The 11,931-nt window shown below is 47.0% G+C and overlaps 1 protein-coding gene across 1 annotated transcript in view; it reads right to left on the bottom strand.

The window, feature by feature from the left end:
- The window catches only part of EFNB2 (ephrin B2), a 44,336-nt gene extending 37,527 nt beyond the window's left edge, over positions 1-6,809 (bottom strand). Inside the window, exon 1 of the mRNA XM_032496681.1 lies at positions 6,035-6,809. Within this exon, the coding sequence (XP_032352572.1) occupies positions 6,035-6,156 (122 nt within the window). The 5' untranslated portion in view covers positions 6,157-6,809. The remainder of the gene's footprint in view (positions 1-6,034) is intronic.
- Positions 6,810-11,931: the final 5,122 nt, after the last annotated feature.

Here is an 11,931-nt window from a genome sequence, read left to right as displayed (position 1 = left end):
ATGGAAAGTGCGGACGGTGGAAACAAAAGCCCAGCTCACCGACCAGGCTGGTTGGGACAGGGGGCAGTAAGATTCAAGAGCTTGGCGAGCCTCTTTTGTTTTGAACTTTAGAGCTGGGCAGCACTAACCCTTTGCAACCCTGTGGCTTCCATGAGGGGGGCCTACCCCCTTCAACTCGACTCAAGGTTACCAGTGAAATCTCATCTAGACAGAGCCCATCAGCTGCTCTGGGCACTTGGATCACTATTGATGTGAATGAACATGAAATTCCCCCCTTTATTTACTTTATTATGTATTTTCTTTTCCAGGGTGGGAGAGACAAAGGTCAGAGTGGAGCCCTCTGGCTGAGGGAGGGGGAACGATGCAAAATGTTTACCTCGGCTTCTCCCACGCGGCGTGAGATGGTGCTGAGGCTGAAAGGTGGCCGGAATCAAAAGGGCTGTGTTTTCTTTTCCGATAACTTGGGCCCTACCTATCCCCCTGCTCTCTGTTCCTTCCCAGCAGGTCCCCGCCTGGGGCCCACGGAGATGAAGACAAGCACCGCCAAGTGCAGCTAATCCTGCAGAAGGGCTGCTGCTGTCAGGCCAGGAGTTAAAAAGGAAAACCTTGCAGGCCTTCACCACTGCGGCGATCTGAAGTTTTAATCAGCCCCAATCTCCGTCTCTGCAAAAGGCCGTCAATGAAATCCACCTTTGCCGTATTATCCGCCACCAATGAGCAAGAACTGAGCATCTTTTCTTTGCGGCTTCAACCATCCTGGGGCCACAAGTGGGGCTTTCATACTTTCTAATCCGAGTTTCCAAGTCTGTGTGGTTCTCACATAATAGCCAACAGCCTGGAGCAAGGGCCTTCCTTTCTGCACCCTTTTCAGAGACGTGTCATTCCCAACTTCAAGCTAATCTATATGTTGCCATGGCGTCCCCCTTTATCTGCCTTTACATCTTATGAACTGCATGGATTTACCACATTATTTTTATCTGAAAGACAGAAAATGGTGGTTTTATTGCCATACAATCAGATTACGGCTGCTAGTTTCTCTATGCCTTTTTACCACACTTCAATCAAAAGAGATCAGTTTCTTTATACTCTGCCCTTGATTTACATTACATCTGTAAAGACCCAGCCTGGGTTGTAATCCTCTTACTAACTATGACCAGGGTTGATTTGCCTAAAAATAAAAGCAAATTGTGTCAGACCCTTTCACTTTGTTTTTGATTCGGAACGACAAAATGGATTACTAAAGAAATCTTCAGAGTTCACACGGCTAGTATAGTCCTGAATTTAAAATGAGAATTAAACAAGTCAAACAGGAGAGCCACGTCCACGGCCTACACTTTCCATCATGGGAGTAGGGCTGAACGGCTCATGTCTTTGTATTCTTTGGCTTTAGGGAGACAATGAAGCCACAGGAGTTTTTCCAAGCTGTTCGGAACACTGTTCCATACCCTACCCTTCCCTCTTTGCTTTTCTTATATTCCTCTCCCAGCCCCATTCTAAATCCTCCCCTCAAAAAAAAAAAAAAAAAAAAAAAAAAAAAAAAAAAAAGATGGAGGTGGGTGGGGGATGACTAGCAGCTTATAGTTCTATGGGTTCTGCATATTTTAATCAAAATATTTTAAACAGTTGAACACTCCTATTTAAGGCTCTACCCCATGCACAAAGGGTGCGTTCGTAAGCAAATCTATGTAGATGTACGATAAGTGACCTGAAAAACAAGCTGTGTGTGTCTGCGGCCAGGAGTACCATCTCCAGGAGGGTTCTTAGGGAGCCCTGCTTTTTTGTCTAATTGGCAATGGGAGGGTTTAAGGACAAAGTTTTCCTAAGATAGGAAAGAAATATCCTTCTTAAATTTTTTTTTCTTCCTGGATGGGGGTCTCCAGGCTGTGTTTCCTTCCCCCGCCACTCCCATTCCTGTGACGCGTCACTGCGGTCATGCTGGGATCTCAAATCGTTTCCCTTTAGGTGAATGCGCTGGGAAACGCTGCTGGAAGACAGGTGTCACCTCCACCTCCCGGGAGCTACCTGAAGCCTGTCAGTGGAGGGCCAGGCAGCGATGCCCCTCTGGAGGCGGTTACCCTGCTGACCCACCCACTGAAGGATTTCTCTGAGCAAACTGCCAGCTAAGAGGTTTTCCGATAATGAATCTAAATCTACCGATGACTCCAGGTGGAGGAACCACTCCCATGGGCAGTTTTCGGCTGGTCTGGGGACGGTGGCTAATTTACCTGCCCCCCTACTTTCGCCTGGCCGTCAGGAAAACTGAGGAACGCTGGAGTCATTTGCATTTCTTTGCATCGCAGGACAAGTGTCAACAGCTACGCTTTATGAAAGATTGAGGACCTAGAGCTTAACAAATCATCTCAACCTCCAGCTCCCGTTTCTGAGCCTTGGAGTTGTAATTGCTGAGGTTAAAAAGTGCAGTCCCTGGACACCAGATTCCCAAATAAATTCTCTCCTCGTCTGAACAGAAGGCTACCAGGCATGTTGTGAGATGTCGCTGCAGCTCCGTCTTTGTGCTCTCCCCGGCTCAGTTGTCCTGGGGAACAGCGACAGTCCATTACCTACAGTTTATCATCCTGACAAAATGTGAGGAATGTGGATGTGAAAGCACTCACAATTCCACCCCTGGTGCTTTGTGCTTTTTTCTCTCTATATTAAAACCGACAAGATTAACCCAAACGCAAACTGTGGAGCATAGTTCAAGGGGCTATTCAATCAGTGCTGAATGTGCATTTGTTTACCTACAAAAATAAGAATTTCAGACACAATGGAAGGCAGGCTGGCTGATATATGGTATTGAATGGACTGTTTAAACAGCACTATCCGTTGTAGTTTATTTTATCAATCTCTGACAGGTCCGTATTTATTCAGAGCCCAACTGTGGTGAAGCCCATGTATTATAGGTTATCTGGATAATATCCAGCCATTCTTTTGTATCAAGTCAATCAATATCAGGAATTCAGTATTATGTCCGGGAAAATGACATGGGAAAAGCAAAATGCTTCGTTAACTAACGAGTACGTGGTGCATAGGGAATAGCACTCCTAGACGTAAGAAATTAATGCTCCACTAAAATTTCCAACACAGGCGGTGTAAATCACTCTAGAATACCACACCAATACAGACTTGCTCACTCTAAAGTGAAATTAATATATATATATTTAAAAGAGCCAACTATTTTATTTTGGCAAAAACATCATGCTTGGAAAAAAAACTGTCCTACTGAAATGTTAATTAGAAATGAAAGCCAAGCTTTGCTTTTCGCTCCAGAGTTAAAAAAAAAAAAAGCTACACAACTTAAAGGGCTACAACTGACACAGCTCTTCCAGAACCTACAGATGCAGTCACTAACGTTTCAGCACACAGAACTTCTTCCCGCTGCTGCAAAGACTCTCGGGGATGGGAGCAGCAGACAGTGTGATTGAAGTAGTTATGGAGACAGTGAATTTACAGAGGATTTTCTGGACCCTGTATCCAAACAGCTGCTGCATGCTCCCCATGTTCACCACCTGCTAAAAAAGCTGACCTCCAAATGAAACAAATCTAATTACTGATGGCTGCTTCATTACAAATGAATTGTTCCACAATTCACACGAACTGATGTGAAACTTCAATGCATCTGATTACTTTCCTGCCACGTCACATTTACTGACCGAGAAACTTTTTCCTGGAAATAAATGCGCACCTCCCCCCAAATAAATCAACTCCTTGGCACCAGGGTTTTTTGTTCTCTTTTTTAAAAAAATTCATTCTCAAACTTAGAAAAGGCTCTTTCATATCATTCCTCCAGGACGAAATCTTTCTGATCTCTCAAGCTAGCATTCCGCTGCATACTTTACTAAGCAGACCTTTTTCAGGGACAAATTATCTCACCCTCTAGGCCAGCCATTATCATGAGAATTTTAAAAGAAATTCTACTCTTGAAAGACCGGGGCAGCCACGCCAACAGCAACATCATCAGTGCAGGGCGGCAGGCCTCTCCAAAAGCAGGCCTCCAGGAGGTCTCTAAATCTGTGGCCACAGCTCCGAAAAACAGCCTAATCCTCGTATCAGGATAGTGAGTAAGTATCAGTCATTCCCCCTCCCCCAACACACTGGGGGAAGAAGGAATTAATGTCTAAATCTTAGATTGAAATAATTACTGCTCTACCTTTTTTCCCCAAGTAGGTATTTGTGATCCTCCCGAATACACGCAGAGCGGGTAGTTAACGCGAAAATAACTTACACTGAGCTGAACGCTGAAAGTAATGGGAACTTCTTTAAACAAGATACAAATATAAAAATTCAATCCTTTTTGGGGGAGGGGGAACCAACCAGCCCCCAACGGCAGTCCATCAGTGAAAGTGCAAAGTAGAGCAGGCGGCCTCGTGGGGAGCGGGGCGCCGCGAGCATTGCGCATGTTAGAGTGACCTCTGTAGGCACAAAGCGAGCACTGGCTGGTCTCGGCCCAGCTCCCGGCCCGCCCGGCCTCGCCGACGCCCGCCCCGGCGCGCAGGTCCGAGCTCCGCGCTTTCCCGCACCCCTCGGTGTTTCACGATCCCGCATGACTATAAAGATGTTCCCGCCACTACTTTCTCAGCAAACACAGTATCTTACATCGAATTAAAAAGAAAAAAGAAGTCCATAGAAGATCGGGCTATGTGGAAGGAGGCTGCATTCGGCAACTTTTACCTACGAGCAGTGTTGGGACCTGCCATCCAGCATCCTACAAGAATTTCTGTTTAATCCGATTTACGGCTGTGACGTTTTTCGCCCTTTAATGGGGAGTTCGTGGTGAACATGTTGGTGAATTTGAAATTTACCACTTTTAAAAGAGTAGATATAATTCTTTAATTAAGACGTGATTTCTAAATCAATACGCCGCCCCTTTATTCCTAAATACATGACCAACTTGCTCAACTTCAATTAGGTCACTGATTTTGCTTCTGATCTCAAATGCTTACTCCCGAATGGCCAATGTCTTCATACTTCGCATCCCAAGTTTCCCAAGGTTAAAATTCCACGATTCTGTAAAATGTTGTCGGCTATGATTCGAAATACATCCCGAGAATGAGGTAATACGCAATACCGAATGCACAGATGACTAATTACGAGGCACAGCCACGTATATTTCTGGATGGTTGGCCTTTTCTAAATTCTAAACTACTCTGGTAGCTCACCCCGAAACTTAATCTCCACAAGGCCTGGCTTCCTCCCGGCTGCATTGTAGATAAAAGCAAGTCGTTTCCAAGGATCCCATTCCCGCCCAGGCTCCTCAAGCGCGAAGCCTTCAGGGACTGTATAGAATGGGCAGGGCCTTAATTAAGCTTTTGCAGAAAGCGTCCTTAAAATCAAGTCAACAATCGGGACCGCACAGAGTTCGGGGCCATTGGTTTAGAAACCAAGGGAGAGGTCTCTGCGCATAGGGTTCCTCGGGAGCAGCCTAAGGCCCGTCTCCCGGGCAGGGAGGGAAGGGCTCGCTGCTCAAGTTTTCCCCAGCAGGCGAGCTCCCTGCGCACCTTCGGCCAGGCGGCGCGGCGCCGAGGCGCGTGAGCTCCCGGAGGCCCAGGGACCACAGGCTCCCTTCTCCAGGGTGCGCCCCACTGCTCCCAGCCCGCCGACCCCGCCCGCCCGCGGGGCTCGGACAGCGCTCCGCCGCTCCTCGGTAGCGCAGCATCCCCGACTCTCCCGAGCCCGCCAGTCCCCGCGTGCTCGCCAGCCCTGTTTGTAGCCCTGTTCTCCGTCCTTGAAAATAAGTGAGAGTCAGGTATCGTCATCGGACACCTTCCCGAACGTGACACCCGAGCCAACAGGGGCTTTTTAGCGCCGGGGAGTTCACTGGGGAAGGAGAACGAGGAGGGCGACGCTCCAGCTGCAAGGCCGAGCAGAGTCACGACCAAGTAAAACGTGGAAGGGTTGGGGGCAAGGAAGCGCGACGAACAGAGGTTCCAGAAACAGGCTCGGAGGCTCGGCGGCCCGACCCTTCCTCCCACCAGGACAGCGCGGCGCGGCGGACCCTGGGCGACAATCGAGGGGGATCGCAGACGCTACTTACTTGGAGTTCGAGGAATTCCAATAGATGGGCTCTAAAACTATCGATCTGGAAATCGCAGTTCTGCATAAAACCATCAAAACTCCCCAGCAGTACTTCCACACGGAGTCCCTCCTCGCGGCCATGGTCAAGCCGTTCCCAGCTCCGAGCACTCCTGGCGTCGGAGGAACCGGGCGCGGAGCCCCAATCCTCGGGGCAGAAAAGGGGGAGACCGCAGACAGCTCCTGGGCGCGCCGAGTAGCTCCAGCGGTCGCCGAGGCCGTGGGCGCTCCCTTCGGGGCCCTCAGAGCGCAGGGCGGGAGCGCACGCGCGGGGCGCGGCGGCGCGGCGGGCTCGGGGCTCCGGGGCGCCGCGCCGGACGCAGCTCGGACAGCCGGCTCCCGTGCGGCTCCAGGGTGCCGGGCGCGGGGCGGCAGGAAGGGCGCGGGGCCGGGACACAAAGGCGGAGACACGACTCGGCGCGAGCAACGGGCTCTGAGCCCCGAGCGGCGCCGCCTCGCACTATAGATCCAGGGGGGCGGGCAGCGGCCCGAGCGCGCGGGCGCCGCTTCGGCGCGGTTCCATGTCCCGAAGCGCGGAGCGCGAGCGGCGAGGGGCGCCTCCGGGCGCACGGGAGCCTCCACAGTCCTCGCGGCTCCCAGCCCGCGAGGCAGGCAGGAGGGTCTCGGTCCTCGCCGCAGGCGCCGGACGCGCGCGGGCCTTTGTGTGCGGGGAGGGCGCCGGGACCAGCTCCGCGCGCGGCTCCTCGCTTCGGCCGGCGCCGCCGTCCCCGCCGAGGAGAGTCAGCTCCGCCGGCGCGCTGTCAGAGCTCTATAAACGGGGGGCCCCGCCCCACAATGCACAGCCCATTGGCCCGCCACTCGGCAGCCGCGAGCCGGTTGGGCAATAGGCCCGTCCGTCAGCCGCCCCCGCCCGACATTGGGCGCCGCGAGGCGGGGCGCCGGCTGACAGGTGAGCCCCGCCCCCAGCCCCGGGCGGCGGCACGAGCTGAGTGCCCGGGAACCGGCGAGGGAGAGGGGCCTGCGCGTGCACCCCGCGCCCCTTGAGCGGTGGGGCCGGGGCGGTGATGGGGCGGGCGAGTGGGGAGCGGGATAGCACAGACCACCTGTCCCCGCGCCCAGCACGCGCTCTCATTGCCCGGGAAGTGCCCTAACTTCAGCAGGGGGACAGCGACGAGGGCGAAACTTTCCCTACGGAGTGGAAGGCAAGGGGGTTTCCCGTGGGTCTTCTTCCTTAAGCGAAGTGCCCACTCCGCAGGGACTGGCTCACACCCTCCTCGCGCATCCCTTCGCTGCCCCCACCAGGCCTCTCAGTGATGCGTTTCACATTTGATTCCGGTACCAGACGTAAGGTGGGCCTCGACCCAAGTCAGTGGGACCGGGAGATACAAAACGACTCCCGGGAACGCGGCGCCGGCGGGGCAGCCGACTCCTAGGGCGCAGACGTCCTGGCCCCGCGCCCTCCGAGCCTCGCTTCCTGCGAAGGCAGCGCCTTTCCCCCAAGTGTCGCCGGCACATCGCGCCCGCCGCTGGACCTTCTCCTTAATTAGCCTCTGGGACACACTCACGCCTCCCCAAGGTGACCGGGAATTTAGGGGTGACGGTGACAAATAGCGCTGAAACAGAAAGGCGGCACGAATGCTTCAATTGGATCTCCGGCGAAGCGCTTACCCAAAGAGCGGCCGGGACGAGGGCCGCCGCGCCGCGCGCTTCCACGGACCCACAGCGCCCACTAGCGGCCGGTGCGCGCTCCGCGGCGAGAGCACGAAGGTCGCGCCACCCGGAACCAGAACCCGCGCGCCCAATCACGCAGAAAGTCCAAAGGAGAATTGGCTGAGACCAGCAGCGGGTAGAGCTTGGCAGAAACAGTGCACAGTTCAAATTTACTTGTTTCACAGCTTGAAACAATAAATAAAATATGCTGTGTACCTACAACATGCTTTAAAAAAATCCTTTCCAAGATTCCTTTAATATTTTAAATGCAAGAACCGGACAGTATTCCTACAAATTATGAGTGTGTGTGTGTGTATGCAAATTATCCACTAAGCTAAATTTAAAAGAGAAAATATATGGGGCAAAAATATCTCATGTATATACTACGTTTTCTTTCACTCTTCTTTGTAACTTTTGAAGGTTTTTATGGTGCATTAAGTATTCGTTTTTTGAACATTAAACGTGAGTTAATGTACATTTCGACTGGGAGGGTAAAAATTTGTAAACACTGATTTGTTAAGACTGAAAACACTAAGGCATGCGAGGTCGGTTGCAAATATTCATATTATTCCAAGTAGATCTTTGAAAAAAGAAAACAACTTTATTTTCCGCAACTGCTAGTTTTAAATTAAAGCCTCCAATTTGAGGAGGCAATTTTTTTTAAAGACTCAAAGACGGTAAACCGATTCAAAGTCATCGGCAGGTTCCCAGGCAACTAAAATACTACGAAAGGGCAGGCAGTGTTACTCGTAACTGCACGAAGGCAAGAGTCGTTTTTAATAAGCTTACAGCATTCACTTGAAATTTAACATAAATCTAGCTTAATAATCTTTTAAAAGAGCTGAGTATCTCAGTACCATGTTTCTTACTTAGCAAACTTACATTGTGAAATTTAAGTTGTGACCTCTTGGTGTCTACATCCTCTCTAAGCAAAGTAGAGGAAATAAAGGAAATTTGCGTTGTCTGAAAATAACCCAGGCTTCCATTTTTAGTAAATCAGATTATTTTCACACCCGAATCATTCTACCTTGGGAAAAATGTAAATGTACATGTTTAAATTGCTTCCTTTTTATAAGCAAAGTGTATATTTGAGCAAAAAATAAAATCCTACACAAAAAGATTTCTGTTGTGTAACTTTAGTGTGAATATACTTTAACTTACTTCCAGTAAATATAATTAGCTGTGGAAACGAGGTGAAAAGCATCAGCAGTAGCAACTCCAGGATGCTAATTTCCCATGCTGCTTTCTAGACAAAAATTTCAGTCATTAAAAAGATCACCTCAAACCACTTATCTACTGTGTGGATATCATACTAGGAAAAAAAAAATCAGTAACATCTGCATGTACAAGACAAAAGTTGAAATTTTAAAGCATGCCAATCATGTCAGTTTAATACTTCTTTGTATCTGGACTTAATTTTACAAGCAAATTTTTGGAGAGGTGTGGTTATTTTTGAAAGTCTGTAATTTTACCAGCACGTATTTAACCTCACATCAAAAAGTGAGATTTCAGCAATTGTTCTAAAAGCCTAATAAAAAAATTGGGGGGATTTCAGAGACATAGTTACAGTTAGTTATAAAAGTTGATATAAATTTGAATAAATGTAGAATGAAGTGGCAAATGTAAGTTGGAGAATTCTAGTTTTAAAAATAAGATCAATTTTGCCCAAGGAAATAGTCACATTTCTGCCGCTTTGAATTCCTAAGTAAAACTGGTCTTTAAAACTTATAGTTGTTTCTTATATATTCCTTGTACAGTCTAAGATGTACTTCAAAAGACATCTTTAATGTAATTTCTGTAAAAACAAAGAAAAGCCTTATCTAAATGTAACATTACAGAAAAATTAGTGAAATTTATTATGTGTGTTGATTAAATGTTGTCCAAGCCATGAACTTTCTACGTAGCTGGAGACCTAAACTCTGTCCCCTGGCACTGTGTGCAGTTTATTTCATACAAATTACTGATATGTCTAGAATTCTTCCACAAATGACACTTTGCTCAGTTTACTCCAGGGGAAAGACCCTTCAAAACAAGAGTAAAATAAAACTTAGACCAACTTTGCCATACACTCCTGCCGCACCTCGCCTGTCTGCTTCTAAGATTCGTATTACACCCTGTCGCTGTTAAATTAGTGTCTACTTACTAGTTTGCTAGGAAAAGTATTAGTCATTACATGGGGATCTTGGTGAAAAGAAAATCATCTTTCCTTTTCAGAAGTTTCACAACTCATACCTCACAGACAGTAACACGTTTTTTATAGAACCAAAATACCATTATCTTCCATCGTAATAATTTAAATCTCTAGCTCAAACTATCATTACTGTTGTAACATTATTAATGCAAAAGCAGCATATGTGGAAAGAATACAGCTATGGCTCCAACTAGCTCAGGCACCTGGCCTAAGACCTCATTTCCTTATAGGCAAACCAACAAGTTTAGAGGACCAACCAGTTCTAGTCACCATTCCAAATTGAATTAGGTAGTTTGGTGGAGATAAACTAGCTGCAGTTTCATCACTAACTTTGTGTCCGTGATTCCCACTTTATGGACTGGCAAGAAGCAGAAGACATACTGTAATATTCTAAGTCAAATTCGACTCTGAACATATAAGGGTTGTTACTGACAGCAGTCATAAGGAGATATTGGGGTCCATAAAACCATTTTTGTTCCTTCTTTATTCCACTTTACAGTAAGATTCAACAGCACCTGAAATATTGCAATTGCATACTCCTTTGTTAATTCCTGTTACTTGTCATTGATTTAATCCATAGCAAAAGCCTGGAAAATGAGGAAGGCAACAATCATTACACAAATGTATGCAAAGAACAAACCCATTTAATTCTAACCCTAATAACCAGGTTTCGTAAGGAGCAGTTTTATCAATCCTCGAAGATACTGACACTACTGAACACACACCTTTGCCTGAGAGTAAAACTACTGGATCACTGATTCTGCTTCAGACGTCGGAAGACTATAAAGAAGTATGTATAAAAAATGAAACTGTCAACATCCTCTGTCAACCACTGTAGGCTCAGAAAAGGAACAATCTTTCCAAATGACTTCCTATGAATTTCAATCACACACACACACCAGCTTTAATTGACATTGGGTCCTCTGTATCCCCCTTCCATTGTTTCCTAGCTGCAAGTCAGTTACTCTCGTAACTACAGAGACACAATATAGAACAGGCAATGCGATCTAACCATCTGAAAACCAATTATGGTAAATCTGCTACAAAATACATAGTGCAGTGTACTAGCAAATGCAAATCTGTATTTCTGCACCATTAGCAACTCAGTGACTATGGACAACAGATGTTTTTTTAAAAAAAAACAAACCCTAAACACAAGAGTAAACAAAAAAAATTATGCGTTAACAAAGGTGACCTGATTGTGAAGGTACCACGACTGCCAGGAGAGGCAACTCAACCTATCAGGGTGGGACCTACTGCCCGCGCTTCAGGACCCATTCTAGTTTGACTTTCAGTGGTCCTTTTAGGTCCTCTCACTAATAACACTGGTATTTGAGTGTTCATATGATTCCTGGAGGGAGTGGCAAGTCTCAAAAATTAAGGTATCCTGTTTTCAGAATGTCTCATGGCCAATACAAAACAGATGGATGGTTCTGGGTGTAAAGGAGCAAACAATTGAGACAACTGAAAACAGAAGCTCTAGTGAGTATTAAGAGCTTTGGGGAAATTTTAGTTAAGGAGGACCCTTGATGTAAAATGAGACATTAGAAATGATACACAGAGTTCAACTGGCCAGGATTCTGTGCTTATTTAACTTCAGAAAATTAAAAAGTACAAACTTTCTTTTGCCAATTCTTAAGGTACTGGTGGCCATACAGAAAAACTATGAACATATACCACAACTGAATGACTAAACAATGAACTGAGGACAGAGACAGCCTGATTTGCTGTATCTTAAGAGAACTAGAGCAGTAAATCTTACCTACAAACCCCTTCCCCTCTTTGCAAGCATTGAAGAGTCCTCACACCAAGCTAATTTAAAGGTTTAGTTTATACAACTGATTTAATTCTGCAAGCTCCACAATATAAATGGCAATAACTACATATTTAAATACTGTAATAAAAATAAACAGTCATTAGTTAATTCTATAATGCATTAAGAAATAATAACCTTAAAAAACAAATTGTGAATAAAGGCATATTTAATAAATTAGGGA

Source organism: Camelus ferus, chromosome 14 (assembly GCF_009834535.1).
Source record: "Camelus ferus isolate YT-003-E chromosome 14, BCGSAC_Cfer_1.0, whole genome shotgun sequence".
NCBI lineage: Eukaryota > Metazoa > Chordata > Mammalia > Artiodactyla > Camelidae > Camelus > Camelus ferus.
Note: the sequence above shows the minus strand (reverse complement) of the source record. Positions and strands in the feature narration are given on the sequence as shown.